This window comes from Astatotilapia calliptera, chromosome 20 (genome assembly GCF_964374335.1).
Source record: "Astatotilapia calliptera chromosome 20, fAstCal68.1, whole genome shotgun sequence".
In the NCBI taxonomy this organism is placed as follows: Eukaryota; Metazoa; Chordata; class Actinopteri; order Cichliformes; family Cichlidae; genus Astatotilapia; species Astatotilapia calliptera.
The window spans coordinates 20,986,886-21,001,067 of record NC_137441.1 but is presented as its reverse complement, the minus strand read 5'-3'; the positions used below and the strand labels follow the sequence as shown (position 1 = coordinate 21,001,067).

Genomic DNA, 14,182 nt, shown 5'->3' with positions numbered 1-14,182 from the left:
TGTTATATTTCTTTATATTTCAAACAAGCCTTTTGTTGATCTACATATTTTATATTCTTTACATTATTTACATTTGATCTTTTAAATTGTGTGTAATTCCTATTGATTATATTGTTTATTTTAATATTTGTGTACAGCGCTTTGTGACTGTCTGTCTGTGAAAAGCACTTAATAAATAAACTTTACTTATTCACACAAAGCATAAAGGTAAAAAAAAACAATGTATACAGTGTTATCTTCATTTTAGATTTCAAAAAGTATTTTCGGCTCCCAGTGTTTTCTTTTGCGTGGAAACCGAGTCCAAGTGGCTCTTTGGGTGTTAAAGGTTGCTGACCCGTGGACTAAACCAAGTAGTGAATGTTCCCTTGCATGAAAGACTGAGAGGAATCGTTACTCACTCTGACCACTCAGTCACGTAGCAAAACATGAGACGGCGAGCGTGATAGGGCAGCCAGCAGACCACAAAGGCTATTACCACAGCTCCTGAACACAAGGAAGAGGGGAAGTGTTAGACACCAGTAACTAGGCAAACAGACACAGAAAAACAGAAAATTGATTTGTTAATGGAAAATACTCATTTGCACACTGTGCAGGATGTTGACACAAGTAATTAGGAATCAGGCTTAAACAAATGCTTTGATTGTTGATTTATACCAAGGACATCAGAACAAAGAAACCAGTGAATTTTTGATTTAAAAGATCAACAGAACAGTATTGTGACAGTGTCAATAAATTTCCTGTACACATCACTGAAATTATTTTTCAGTTGAATTTTTGAAATCAAAAACCACATGGATTGAATCCAGTATCTCCTGTCATAATTTGTTAACAACCAGATGATTTATTTTGTAATAAAAGAGAGACCTTTTTTATGGATATTGGAAATTCCCTGTACTGATTATTTATCATGTTCATGATGACGCACTATGTCAACCAGCTGGCAAATATTTCAGTTTCACTTAAAACTCAGAGTAGATAATGCTGTAGGAGTCTTTCTGATCCAAAAGGGACTCGTACACTGTCAAAAATATTCAGGTAGAATATTCATTTTTAATAACTGGACAGGATCATAAATGTTCTGCTCAAACCAACACAGAGAGACTGAGACAATAAACACTATTATCAGCACTATGTGCTTAATTTATTTGATTAATTTACCCCTTTTTCCTGCAGATCTTTGCAGCTCGACCAGTCTGTTTCTGTTTTTATGGAACCTCCGTAATTGCTATAGTAATTACTATACTACCGAAGTATAGTATTTGAGTAGCCCTTAGCTCATGCAAATGTTTAACTTATGTGGACCTTGTGGTTAAGTTTGTATAATTCAATACTTGAAAAATGTATGTAAAAGTCAGACAGAACAAAAGAACCATTAATATTAGGTATATTTAAATTAGTTGTACATCATCAGTTGCATTATATATGACTAAAATCCATGTAAGAAAATTGATGAAATAAACTCAATAAATAGCCTTCAGAGACTGAGAGAATGATACAAACATTTATTGATAAAAGTTGAGCAAGGGAATTTACATATAGAAAAAAAGTGCAATGAACCCCAAGATTACTACTTTGCTGGATTCCATCCAACAGATTACATAAATACCCTCAGAACTCATCACCACACAAGGGTATTTGATTTGGAGTAACACAGGAGGGAAGAAAGACTCCTAGTTCAGTATTCTTTGGTCACTGGATACAGCATACTGGGGACCACTGTATTTGACCATATGGAAAAACTGCTTTGACGACCTCTTAAATCTTGCAAAATGCTGTCAGTGTCACATAAACTCCTTTTTTCCAAAAGAGTAAAGTACCTAGAGTAGTAGTAAAGAGAGTTGACAGTTTGTCTTGCAACCGGAAGATTGCCGGTTCGAGCCCCGGCTCGAGCCCCGGCTCGGACAGTCTCGGTCGTTGTGTCTTTGGGCAAGACACTTTACCTACTGCCTACTGGTGATGGCCAGAGGGGCCGATGGTGCGATATGGCAGCCTCACTTCTGTCAGTCTGCCCCAGAGCAGCTGTGGCTACAACTGTAGCTTGCCTCCACCAGTGTGTGAATGTGAGAGTGAACGAATAGTGGAACTGTACAGCGCTTTGAGGGCCCAAAAAGCGCTATATATATGATCGGAAGGTCGGCGGTTCGAATCCACTTAACGGCTACCCTGAGGTACCCCTGAGCAAGGTACCGTCCCTACACACTGCTCCCCGGGCGCCTGCTTAGTGGGCTGCCCACTGCTTCACTGAGTGAATGGGTCAAATGCAGAGAAAAACAAGTAATTTCCCCATGGGGATCAATAAAGTATCCATTATTATTATTATTATTATTATAAATGCAATCCATTATTACCTAGATATGGCTGACGATTAAAGTTGAAAGCATAAATGTGAAACTCGCATTGGATCCCAGCTATAGCTAGGCATTATCCCCAAATAGCAGATTACTGTATACCTAACATGTAAGTTCACATCTCAGACAACCTCACCTGGACCACCAACACCACCTCCATCACCAAAAAGGCCCAGCAGCGCCTCCACTTCCTGAGATGTCTGAAGCGGGCCAACCTCTCTCCTCCCAACATCACTATGTTCTACAGAGGGACAATAGAGAGTGTTCTGACCAGCTGCATCTCCGTGTGGTTTGGAAACTGCAATGTTGATGATCTCAGCAAACTACAACGGATTGTTAAAGCACCTACCAAGATCATTGGAACATCTCTCCCTCTGCTACAGTCATCTTTCAAATCGCTGCATCAGTAAGGCCTCAGGTATCGTGCTCGACCCGTCACACCCCTCACATGGACTCTTTTCTCTCCTCTCATCAGGCAGACACTACCGCAGCATCGGGGCCAGATCCATCAGACTCCTGAACTCACTACCAGCCCTCCCTTCCCCCCCCCCCCCCCCCCCCCCACCACCACCACACACACCCACACAATCTGTTAACTGACTTTTTTTGCACTTTGCACACCACTACCTCTGTAAGACACGCTACTCTATGTGTAGCATCCCTGGCTGAATGATGGTCTCTTATACTGATGCTTCACAGAGGTTTTATTGGAAAAGTTTTTATTGAAACATTCAGTGAAGACACCGTAAGAGCTGGGAGCAAAACAAAACCAGCAATATTAATACCATAACATCAAAGGAAACAAATTTCTCCTGCTCACATATAGCATTTACATCAAATTTACATCACTCAATTCATTATATCACCTCACTAACTTACAACTACACATAAAGGTCAAGGTCAAGGTTAACAACATAAACTCTATTAAACGACATTTTGATTGCATGTAACTTATTCCGTTAAAGGAAACATTAACAAACCTTGTGCCACTGTCAGCCAGGTACTAATTGGCAAAGTAAACGTACATATTTTTCACTTTAAGGCACACTATTTACCATATCCTAAAAGAAACGTTACTAACAGCCCTTTAGCGGTTTTGTGCCAGTTTCCTGTTTCAAAATAAAAGCACGGATTTCAAAAATAAAACCAAAGTGCCTTTCAAACAAATGTAAAAAATATTTACCAAATTTAAAGGTCATTTACACTATGGGCAATTTATGCTGCCCTATGAACAATCTTATTCACTCTGGGTTGAACTGGGTTTACAAGCTGCTACACTGGTCACTTTAAACCACACCAACTGTAAATTCTAATTGTAACTCTCAAGCGGATATTTATTTATTTTCTTCTCATTTTTATATCTATTTATTAGCTTGCTTTGCACTGATGAAACCAGAGCCTCATCATCTCAAATCTCTGTATGCTGGACTGGATATAGCAGAGATGACAATAAAGTTTACTTTAACTTTGACTTAATGAATGAATGAATGAATGATTGTCTGTGAAGGTTCTCAGTCATCCAGGTCATCGTAGTCAAAGGAGCTTGCAAAGAAAAGCGTCTGGACTTCTTTAAGTTGCTTGAAGACGTTTCACCTCTCATCCGAGAAGCTTCTTCAGTTCTAAGGTCAAATGGTGGAGAGTCCCAGATATAAACCTAGTGGGAGTGACCCCCCACAGAGGGACAAAAAGACCCCCTGATGATCCTCTAATCGCCTGAGCCAAGGTGGGAAACTGGGCGTGGGTCCCAATCAGCCAGAGTTTCGGGTGTGTTCATTGTGAAACCTGGCCCCACCTAATCATGCGAATTCCTGAGGTCAGATGGCCCAGGATGTGAGTGGGCGTTAAGGCGTCTGGGAAGGGATCTCAAAACTGGATTATAGATGGCAGAGAGTTGGTGTCGTAAACCCCCGCCTCTGTTCAAAGATGGTCGCTCACAGTGGACATAGATGGCTTCTTTCACTCCTCTTTCAAACCATCTGTCCTCTCTGTCCAAAATGTGAACATTGGCATCCTCGAAAGAGTGTCCTTTATCCTTAAGATGCAGATGGACTGCTGAGTCTTGTCCTGTGGAGGTGGCTCTTCTCTGTTGTGCCATGCGCTTGTGAAGTGGCTGTTTGGTCTCTCCAATGTAGAGGTCTGAGCATTCCTCGCTGCACTGTACAGCATACACCACATTGTTAAGTTTGTGTTTTGGCGTTTTGTCTTTCGGGTGAACCAGTTTCTGTCTGAGCGTGTTGCTGGGTCTGAAATACACTGGGATGTCATGCTTGGAGAAAACTCTCCTGAGTTTCTCTGATACGCCGGCTACATAGGGGATGACAATGTTGTTGCGTCTGTCCTCCCTCGCTGGTGTCTGATCTTCTTTTCTGTGCCTCTTTGCTGACTTTAAGAACGCCCATTTAGGATAGCCGCACGTTTTGAGTGCTTCCTTTACATGTGTGTGTTCCTTCTTTTTCCCTTCAGGCTTAGAGGGAACATGTTCTGCCCGGTGGTGTAGGGTCCTAATTACTCCAAGTTTGTGTTCCAAAGGGTGATGGGAGTCAAAGAGGAGGTACTGGTCCGTGTGTGTGGGCTTCCGGTAAACTTCGATGTTGAGTTTGCCGTTCTCTTCAATGTGCACAGCGCAGTCCAGGAATGAATGATTGTTTTTACTTTTACTGTAAAGATCAGTGAAAGTGTAAGTTTCTTGAAAAGTATAGACATGTGTGTACTTAGTGATGAAACATTAATGTAACATTAAATGTGTGAAGATTGTTATTTTGGTCTTCGGGTCAGGCCATTTTGAAGTTGTAGAGCTTGTTAGCGTTGTGTTATGGTAAGCTGTCAACAGGTTTTGGACCCATTGTGCAGGACTCAGGAAATGGGCAAAGTGAAAACACCTGGGAAGCACAGCTGAACAGCTATTCCACAGTCACCTACTCCACAGGTGAGGGCAGCCATGGCCAAGTCCTCCTCTGCACCGGAATCTGTTCCTTGAGTGGAGGCAACTGGTATCTGGCCTGTTCCTGCGCCTGTCCCTGTTCCTAGGGTGGGGACAGCTGACACTCAGCCTGTCATTGCACCCACTGGGAGGGGGTGGCTGGTGTTCGGCAAGCACCAGCACTGTATCCATTCCCATGAGGAAAATGGCCAGCACTTCACAGTAGCCTTAGCTGTGGAGTTGTGTGCAGGGGGTGTGATCTGCACAACTTTAGCCAACTCCGCCTCCACCTGTCTCAGCTGGGAGCTCAGCTGAGCAGTCTCATTGTTCTGTCTCTGCTGAGAGCTTGAGCGAGCCGACCCAGCCGCCTGCGTCATCTGCTGGGAACTCAGGCAAGCTTATCCAGCCAGATATGATCTCCACATCTCCACATCACCATCTGGTTCTGCTCCAACAGAGCTCTCCGCACCGTCTGGTTCTCATTCTGTTCCACTAGAGGTTTCTGTGCAGTCTGGTCCAGCCATGTTTCCACCAGAGGTCGTTGCGCTGTCTGGTCTGCACACCTGCCAGATCACATCCTGCGCGGAATGCATGTCCACATCCTGCTCAGCCACAGCCTGCACGTACTCCTTCTCCTCCTCGGCCATCAACCAACCACACCATCACAGGCCACCTTCCAGGCCACCTGAAGTTTTATTTGGCGCCGCCATCGTCCTCCAGATCTGTGGGCTAAGGAGCCTCACCATCAAGGACAAACCCCAGACCTGCCCTGGAGTTGCCGCCGCTTCCCATGTGATCGGCCTCCTGAATCATCTCATCGCTGCTGCTTCTTATAAGGCTTTTATATTTTTAAAATGTTTTAATGCTTTGTATCTTGTTCTATTTAATCTCAACAAGCCCCTTAAACAGTCTGTGATCACTGATGGCCTCTCAGTTTTTATTACCACTAATCATTTTAAAGTTTAGTTTAGATTGCATTTGTCCCTGACCATCGGGAACCGTTAACATTAACTTTTATCGAGTGGAAAAAAGTTAGCGTTCATCCTCCAGCTTCACTGTTTATATTATGCTAACATAGCTATGTCGCTAGTGATCACGTAGCACATTGTTATATACCAGCTAGCCAAACTTCAGTAACCCTATGAATGCCACTGCTGTTTAGTTCTGTTTTCATTTATGTCAGAAGTGATAGCAGAGCTGTAAGTTTTAAATGTTTCAGAAATCCCTCAGTCTGAACATGGTATATTATATTTAGATGGAAACTAGCAAGCTAACTCCCTGCTAACTTCCAATTCCATTAAATTGAATAAAATCTGTTTTCATGGATGCCTGGATGTTAAACTTAATTATTACACCCGGTAGAGCAGCCACACTGATCATTTTATTACAGTTGAAAGAATTTAGACAGTTTTTCAACTCTCAGTGATGCTGCAGTGATTGTTTTACTTAGGGACCTGCAGCAGAGTTTGGGCCCAGACACAGCTAATGTCGTCAGACTTAAAGACCTGATAGTTATAACTTGGTATTTTAAAGATTGGTGGTTCAATTCCTGGCTCCTCCAGTCAGCATGCCAAGCATGCAAGACACTGAACCCCAAGTTACTTTCTGATACATTCATCAGAGTGTGACTGTTAGAAGGAAGGCACTAACGTATAGAAAAAGTCCTTGTGTGAATAAAGCACTTTGAGTGCTCAAGTAGACTGAAGTGCTTTATAAGAACCAGTCCATTTACTTGTGTGACACAGACTTGACATCAGGCTGAACTCATTGATTTCACCACAAAACATTTTTATTCAGATTTCATTGTTTTGGAGTAACCTGTAAGAATGAATAGTTAGTGATAGAGCAAAGTTTGTGATCTCCCTAGGTTAATTATCTATTACCTCAAAATCCCAGTGTGGCTGAATAATTGGTGGCAGTTGCTGCTGATAATGCCTACTGTTGTCATTTATGTCTGCTGGTTTCCTAGCAGCTTCTTAAAGATCCCCGCTGTCATATCCAGAATGCAACATAACGCATGTAGTTAAAGAAACCTCTCTAAACAGTGTTTATTGTTCTCTGTTATTTCCTATCACTGCATGATAGGCAGGCAGCAGAACATAGACCCCAAAGATATTCAAGTGCTGATTTTTATGTCTGTGAGTAGAGATTATTACTGGGTCAAACATACATTTACTCTTTTATATCTCTGGGTATGAGATTCTGTCTACAGCAGGTGATTGATAGTCCTTTGTTTTCCATCCTTTTGTGCCCTGTTAAGAAATACTTGTCTCACAATATCCCACAAAGTTGGCAACACTTAACATTGATATTTTTGTTGTTGATTCCTCAGTGGGTGTAATAACATCCGCTGTTTGTTGAGACAAGCCTCAACAGGGCAATTTCCTGTCTTTCCATAACCTTAAGTACATAAACAAACTGAAGAAGTAAAAACAGTGTGCATTTGTGTGTGCATGAGTTGTTGTCCCCACAACATGAACAATACCTTACCACATTAGTTATGGTTGTGTTCTAAATTAGTCTCCAGAAAATGAATTTAAATTAATGTAACGTCCTGCTATCATGCATACATGAACATGTTTATTTATGCGTGTTTGCATTACACCCATATAGTCAATCAATAAGTCAGAGGCAGATCTTTTTTCTCTGTAGTCTCTAGCACAAAGACAACGTAGTCCTCAGCATTCTGCTCATTACTATTTGTCACTGTCAATACGTCTGTTCAGCATTTCTGAAATCATGGTACCTTCCTCGGTCATGGCCTTTTTATTCATATTGCTAAGTAGAACTTAACCATAGCACTATGGTGAAGAGTAAGCTCAAATATTTGGAGCCGTACTTGTCTAATAAGGTCGTCTGCAACCTTCCACCCCCACCCCCAACTCTGGCTCACCAATCCCTGGGGCCCAATGTGTAAATTCCTAACTACCACTGTACAAATACACAAACAAAAGAAAAGTGTACTCACTCTTTTGGACAGATTTATCTGAGTGTCGATAAAATTTAGTACCCACTAAATTATCTGGAGGGGCATTTGTGAATAATTCATTGTACATTATAAATAGAGGTAGGCATGTTGGTAAACATAAAATACATTTATGATTTTATATATATATAAAAAACCCATAACCTGTGAAACAGTTCTGGTGTGTGTAAAAGTCTTTCTCATCTTATCCCTACCTTTTTGGACTTCACTTGAAAGCATGTTTCCCTTATAAATAAAAGTTATGTTGTTTTTATAATTATATAAGGTTAATGTCATGGTCCTGGGTCGGTGACCCAGCATTTTGAGTTTATTGTTATTATTTTCTAGTTTCTTCTGCTTTTATATTAGTTCTTAGGGTTTGGTTCTGGTGTTCAGTGTTTTATTATCCCTACCTGGCTGTAGCTCAGGTGGCAGAGCAGGTCAGCCACTAATCAGAAGGTCGGTGGTTCAATCCCAGGCTGCATCCTGGCTGCATGCCAAATATCCTTGGGCAAGATACTAACCCTGTGTTTGCCTACTGGTGGTGGTCAGAGGGCCCGATGGCACCTGTGTCCGGCAGCCTCGCCTCTGTCAGTGCGCCCCAGGGCAGCTGTGGCTACAATGTAGCTTGCTATCGCCAGTGTGTGAATGTGTGTGTGAATGGGGTCCTATGGACTAGAAAAGCGCTATACAAATGCAGGCCATTTACCTGTGTCTTCCCCTTGTGCTCTGTTCGTTTGTGTTGTAAAACAGTCTGTGAGTTTCCCGTTTTACTTTGAAGGTTTGTGTCTCGTCGTGTCTAATTAGGTTCAGCTGTGTTCCCCTCTGGTGTGTCATTCCCTCATTTCCGTGTGTGTGTCTGCCTGTGCTCCTCGTGGGTTCGTCTGTGTTATTCTGTGTTAATCAGTGTTTCTCCGCGTCTCTCTGCCCTGCTTTCTCCGTATCATCCCGTGTCCTTAGGTTTGTTTATTAGTTTTTCCCAGTTTAGGTTTACGTTTGGTTCAGCCCTCGCTTTTGTTATGTATTATGCACTGTAAATAAACTCACTCACATCATTGCCGCTGTCTGCTACTTGGATCCTCCTTCTCATCACCACAAGACTGCTGCCCCAGCCGTGAAAGTTAACTTATGAAACTTATAAGTATTCATGAATACTTCCTCACTGTGTTTATGTACTTGTAAGCTTGAGCTGATCAACCTGTAAAGTCAAAGAATATGACCGTTAGAGCTTGTTCCGGTCAGTGATAGGTACATCCTTCCTGTCCCCTTGGTATTTTCCCAACACGTTCTCATCCCAAAGCGTAACATATTATGCCATGTGAGAAATCGTCGGTATGTTACGTTTTTGGCCACCCAACACGTCTCTATGTTACATGTTTGGAAACGTCAGGAAACATGAGAACCATTTGGAATGAATCTACATGTACATTTCGTTTTACTTTATCATCATTAATTACTTTGGAAAACACTATCTAATATGATCAAGTCTGTGGTTAAGATTAGGGTTAGGGCTGGAATACACTGCTGGAACAAATGTTACCGCCGGGAGCGTCATTCTATTGGATTCTATCCACAATCCAGCGCATATCATAGGGAAGCAGAAGGTTACCTTTCGCGTTCCTATGGGACGCCTCGGGATGTGACAAATCGTTGCTATGTTACGCGTCGGATTGAGAATGGTCTGAGTTTTATTTTATTTTATTATTATTTTTTTTACATTTTATTCTTTGTTTATGTGAATAGGTCTCTTTATTTTATTCCATCTATGCCTTTAAAATGAAGTGAGAGCTACAGCCTTCCTCATAGTGCTCTGGCCGAGCCCATTAGATTTGCAGATGTTTAGATTTGGTTCTTGTTTTCCGACAAATGATCAATTTCTGGAAAACCTCGATTGCAGGCTGGTGAATTGTTATTAACTTGAGTGAGCCATGTTTTGTTCTGCTACTGTGCTAAGTACACACACACACACACACACACACACACACACAGGCGTAGAGTGATATCTGATTAACATATGAGAGAAGGCAGTATGACCATAAAGAACTGAAAATTGCAGTAGAGTGTCACTCTATACTGAAATAGAATGAGTTGGGGGAGTATTTGCTCTGTATGGCTGTTTATCCTGCATTAAAATTAGAACAACACTTGCAAGACCCCTACAATTCTAAAAGCTTCAAAATGTAAAGCTATATATATGTATATATTTCAAAAAGCATTGTAAATTGTAGGTTGTTAGATGTTAAATACATAAATGTGAGCATTAAAAAAGCCAATTACAGCTAAACCAAACAAACCAAATTTATTTGAAGAAAAATAAGATCAAAAATTGAAATTCAAGTACTGAACAAGTCTCTGACCACCAATATTAATAATGACCCAATTCAAAGTTCTACCAAAAGCAAGCACAGATAATGTACTGGCAATGCTGGGAAGGCAACTGAAATCTTCTGGGTGATGGGTGATAAAGGCAGAAACATCAGTGACAAAACCCTGGGGGCAGATTTCATGAATCTTTACTAGATTTGTGTTTTTTGTAGTAAAAGCTTTTTTTGAATTGTCAATGATGAAACAAAGACAGGTTATGTTTTGACTGGGTTCAGAATTTGGACCTATTCAACTGTAATTATCGCACACACATATGAAGAATAATTCTAATTAAGTAAAGGACATGGAGTGGGAGTAAAAGGAAGGGAGGGACTGGTCTGTTCTCATAACCCAAGACCACATTATATGTGAGACATATTACAACTAAGATTTGCCTGTCTCTGTATGATAATGATAGCACTCTAAGTCAGAACAGTACGAGAAATCATTACAAAATGTATTTTTTCTGTATTTAATTTGCCTGACATTATCCAGCTAATTGGATTGTCACTAAAGTGCGACATTACTTTGAGTACAGCAGGACAGATCACAGCAACTACTGCTATAATTGGGAATATTAGAAAAAATGGAACCCATTTGAATACAACGTTCCCCCTTGATCCAGTTAAGTTTGAAAGTCATTCTGTGATTTGACAAATGGGTCCGAAGAATGAAAATTGAATTATTATAGAAAGACATTATATGTTTTATTACACAGTGAATTTTTCATGAAATGCCAGAGATCAGGTATCATGTGTCGTTTCATCAAACAGGGGACGAAAGATATTTTCAATGACTCTCAAATAAATGGAAATATATATTCCAGGGTTTTTTGCCAGTGTCATATGAGCCAGGTATTACAGTTTTTTACAGCCGCTAGGACACATTTCACAATACTTAGGTCACTTTTGCAAAACTCTTCACATAATTCTCCTAACTGACCTTCAGCTTGGCAAAGCAGTTCATTTCACATTCAAAATGCACTACAACTACCAAAACACTTTATTCAGGTCTCAAATAAACTCATTCTTCCAGAACACTAGCAAAGGTTGACAGCCGACAAACACACTTTGTCACCCACAAAACAATGACCTAAAAAACACTAACAACATGTAGCATTACACAGTGTTTTCTTGTGTAAAACAAGGACACATCTCTGTTTATAATTTCAATATATGTTACTGGAATGAATCAGACATCATGCAGAATTCGTTAATATTTGTTTATGTATTTTTTTTTTTTGCACTAAGTAATCCCAAAATACAAGAATTTGTATACACACCATCCACTGATACACATACAATAGTAATGCTAATCTACTCGGTCTTCTCCATTTGGCCACAGGTTCTCATCCACATCACATCTTATGTCATCTAGGCCAACACACCTAGGAAATAATCTTCTGGCATGCCAAAATTGAAGGAGTAACACCTGTGTAGATGTTCATCTACAATGAGAATAAGCTGTGGCTGGTTAAACTGCATTTTTAGATTTAAAATATGTTTCAATAAAATATTGCTGTTTAATTTTGCTGTCTTTTTAAGTTTTGCATTGTGTTATTGTTTTGGCCATAAGTTTAACAGTTTTGAAAACAGTATGTAAGCACATGCAAAATGTCCTGTACGTACAAAGAGTTTTGGCAGTTGTTGTGTCTGAGTGAGAAAATAATTCATGAAATTTGAGAGATGTAGTCATTAAATGCATTTTGTGCCAAAACAATGATAACTGGTCCTCAGTTTAGCCCACATAGACCTCTGTGTGCTCACTGTGTGAGGAGTTTTGCAAAAGTGACCTAAGTATTGAGAAATGTGTCCTAGCGTCTGTAAAAAACTGTAAGTGAACCAGGCCCAGTCAGTTAAACCACTGCACCCTTCCTGAGCTACGGGTAGAGGAGGTAGAGCAGGTCATCTGCCAATTGCAAAGTTGGTCGTTTGATCCCTAGCTACTCCAGTCTGCATGCCAAATATCCTTATGCAAGATACTAACCCCACGTTGCTCTCTGATGCATTCATCAGAGTATAAATATGGGTGAATGATAGAAAGTAATGACATAGAAAAAAAAGCATAGAAAAAAGTGCTTGTATGACTGAGGCAAGTTGTGTAAACTGCTCTGAGTGCTAAGACAGAGTAGAAAACTGCCATGTAAGAACCAGTTCTTTTAGAAAATGTGTGTATGAAGTAGCTGGCTATGGTAGTTGAATATGACTCCTATCAGGAAAAATGCTTCTGGAAATTCTGCTGTTTCTTTTAATGGGTGAAATCAAAATATCCTTTTTTTTTTTTTTTTTTTTACAATTTCTCTGAGCAGTGTATGGTCTGACCTTGGGGAGAATTTCTTGGGACTTCCACTCCTGGGAAGATTAGCAACTTCCATTTGTGAATAATCTTTCTCATTGTAGAATGAGAGACTTGAAATTATTTGGAAAGAAGCTTCAAACCATTCCCAGATTGATGGGTGGCAAAGACCTGAATGCTTCAGAACAGCAAACTGCAAAAACTTCTGCTTTATATTTACAGATGATCAGTTAATCAAGTGCACCTGATTAGCAGTACCTGGTTGCTAGTTACCCTTGTAATTTCTATGGAAGCAATAAAGTCTACTTAGTTTTTCACACAGTGCTTCTTTGCTTCGGCTTGTGTGTGCCCAATTGCTGAGGATTTTATTTTTAATTATGTCCGGATGTGTAAAGCTTTAATAAAGAAAGAAGGTGTACTTTTTTTTTTCATACAGCTGCATTTTATTGACCACAACTATTGACAACATGGTAAATAATTATCAGAAGAACAATTGTTACCACACAGAAATTACATTTTTGGACTAGAGCTGTAAAGGGTGGATTATCTCAAAATATTACAGATAGGCCACTTCAGAATCTGGACTCTAATAAAAATTTTTAACAGTTTTTCATTTTGCCTCTGGCCTCTGGCCAGGAGAAGACAGCAACATTTCTGGAAGATGCTTTTTTATCAGAGCTTAAACCTGCATTTGTGGATGGCACAGAGAGCTGTGTTCATAAACAGTGTTTTCTAGAAGTCTGACCCCATGTAATGATTTACATGCCAGAATCGTGCTGCATGAGGGCCCAACTATAACAGGCATCCAGTATTTATTTTCAGACTTGTCCCTTGCACGTAGAGATGTGACATTCATAGTTTTCTTGAGGAACATTATTCTGAAATGGATTCATAATCTGTAGGTGCGTTTTGTTTTTTTTGTAGATTGGTGAACGGCTGCCTATTTTTCTTGGAGAAACTCTGAGATGTCCTTTTTATACCTGATAGTGTTGCCAATTAACCTAATTAGGAGCAAAATCTGATTCCAGCGGTTTTTATCAAACTCAAAATATGGCAACAGTTTTTATGATTATGCTTAAACATTTGGGGGTTTTTTTGTTGTATTTTGAATAGAATATGGGTTTAAGATAACCACTGCATCCTGTTTTTATTTACATTTACATGTCCTCTCACCACTACTGTTCTCCCTCTACACTAACGACTGCATCTCCAAGAACTCGGCTGTCAAACTCCTAAAGTTTGCAGATGACACCACTGTCATTGGCCTCATTCAAGATGGTGATGAGTCTG

General features: G+C 40.3%; 1 protein-coding gene across 1 annotated transcript in view; it reads right to left on the bottom strand.

Annotated features, from left to right (window-relative positions):
- The window catches only part of ntsr1 (neurotensin receptor 1 (high affinity)), a 90,435-nt gene that overhangs the window by 33,424 nt on the left and 42,829 nt on the right, over positions 1 to 14,182 (bottom strand). The window contains exon 3 of the mRNA XM_026154669.2: positions 399 to 483. Within this exon, the coding sequence (XP_026010454.1) occupies positions 399 to 483 (85 nt within the window). The remainder of the gene's footprint in view (positions 1 to 398; positions 484 to 14,182) is intronic.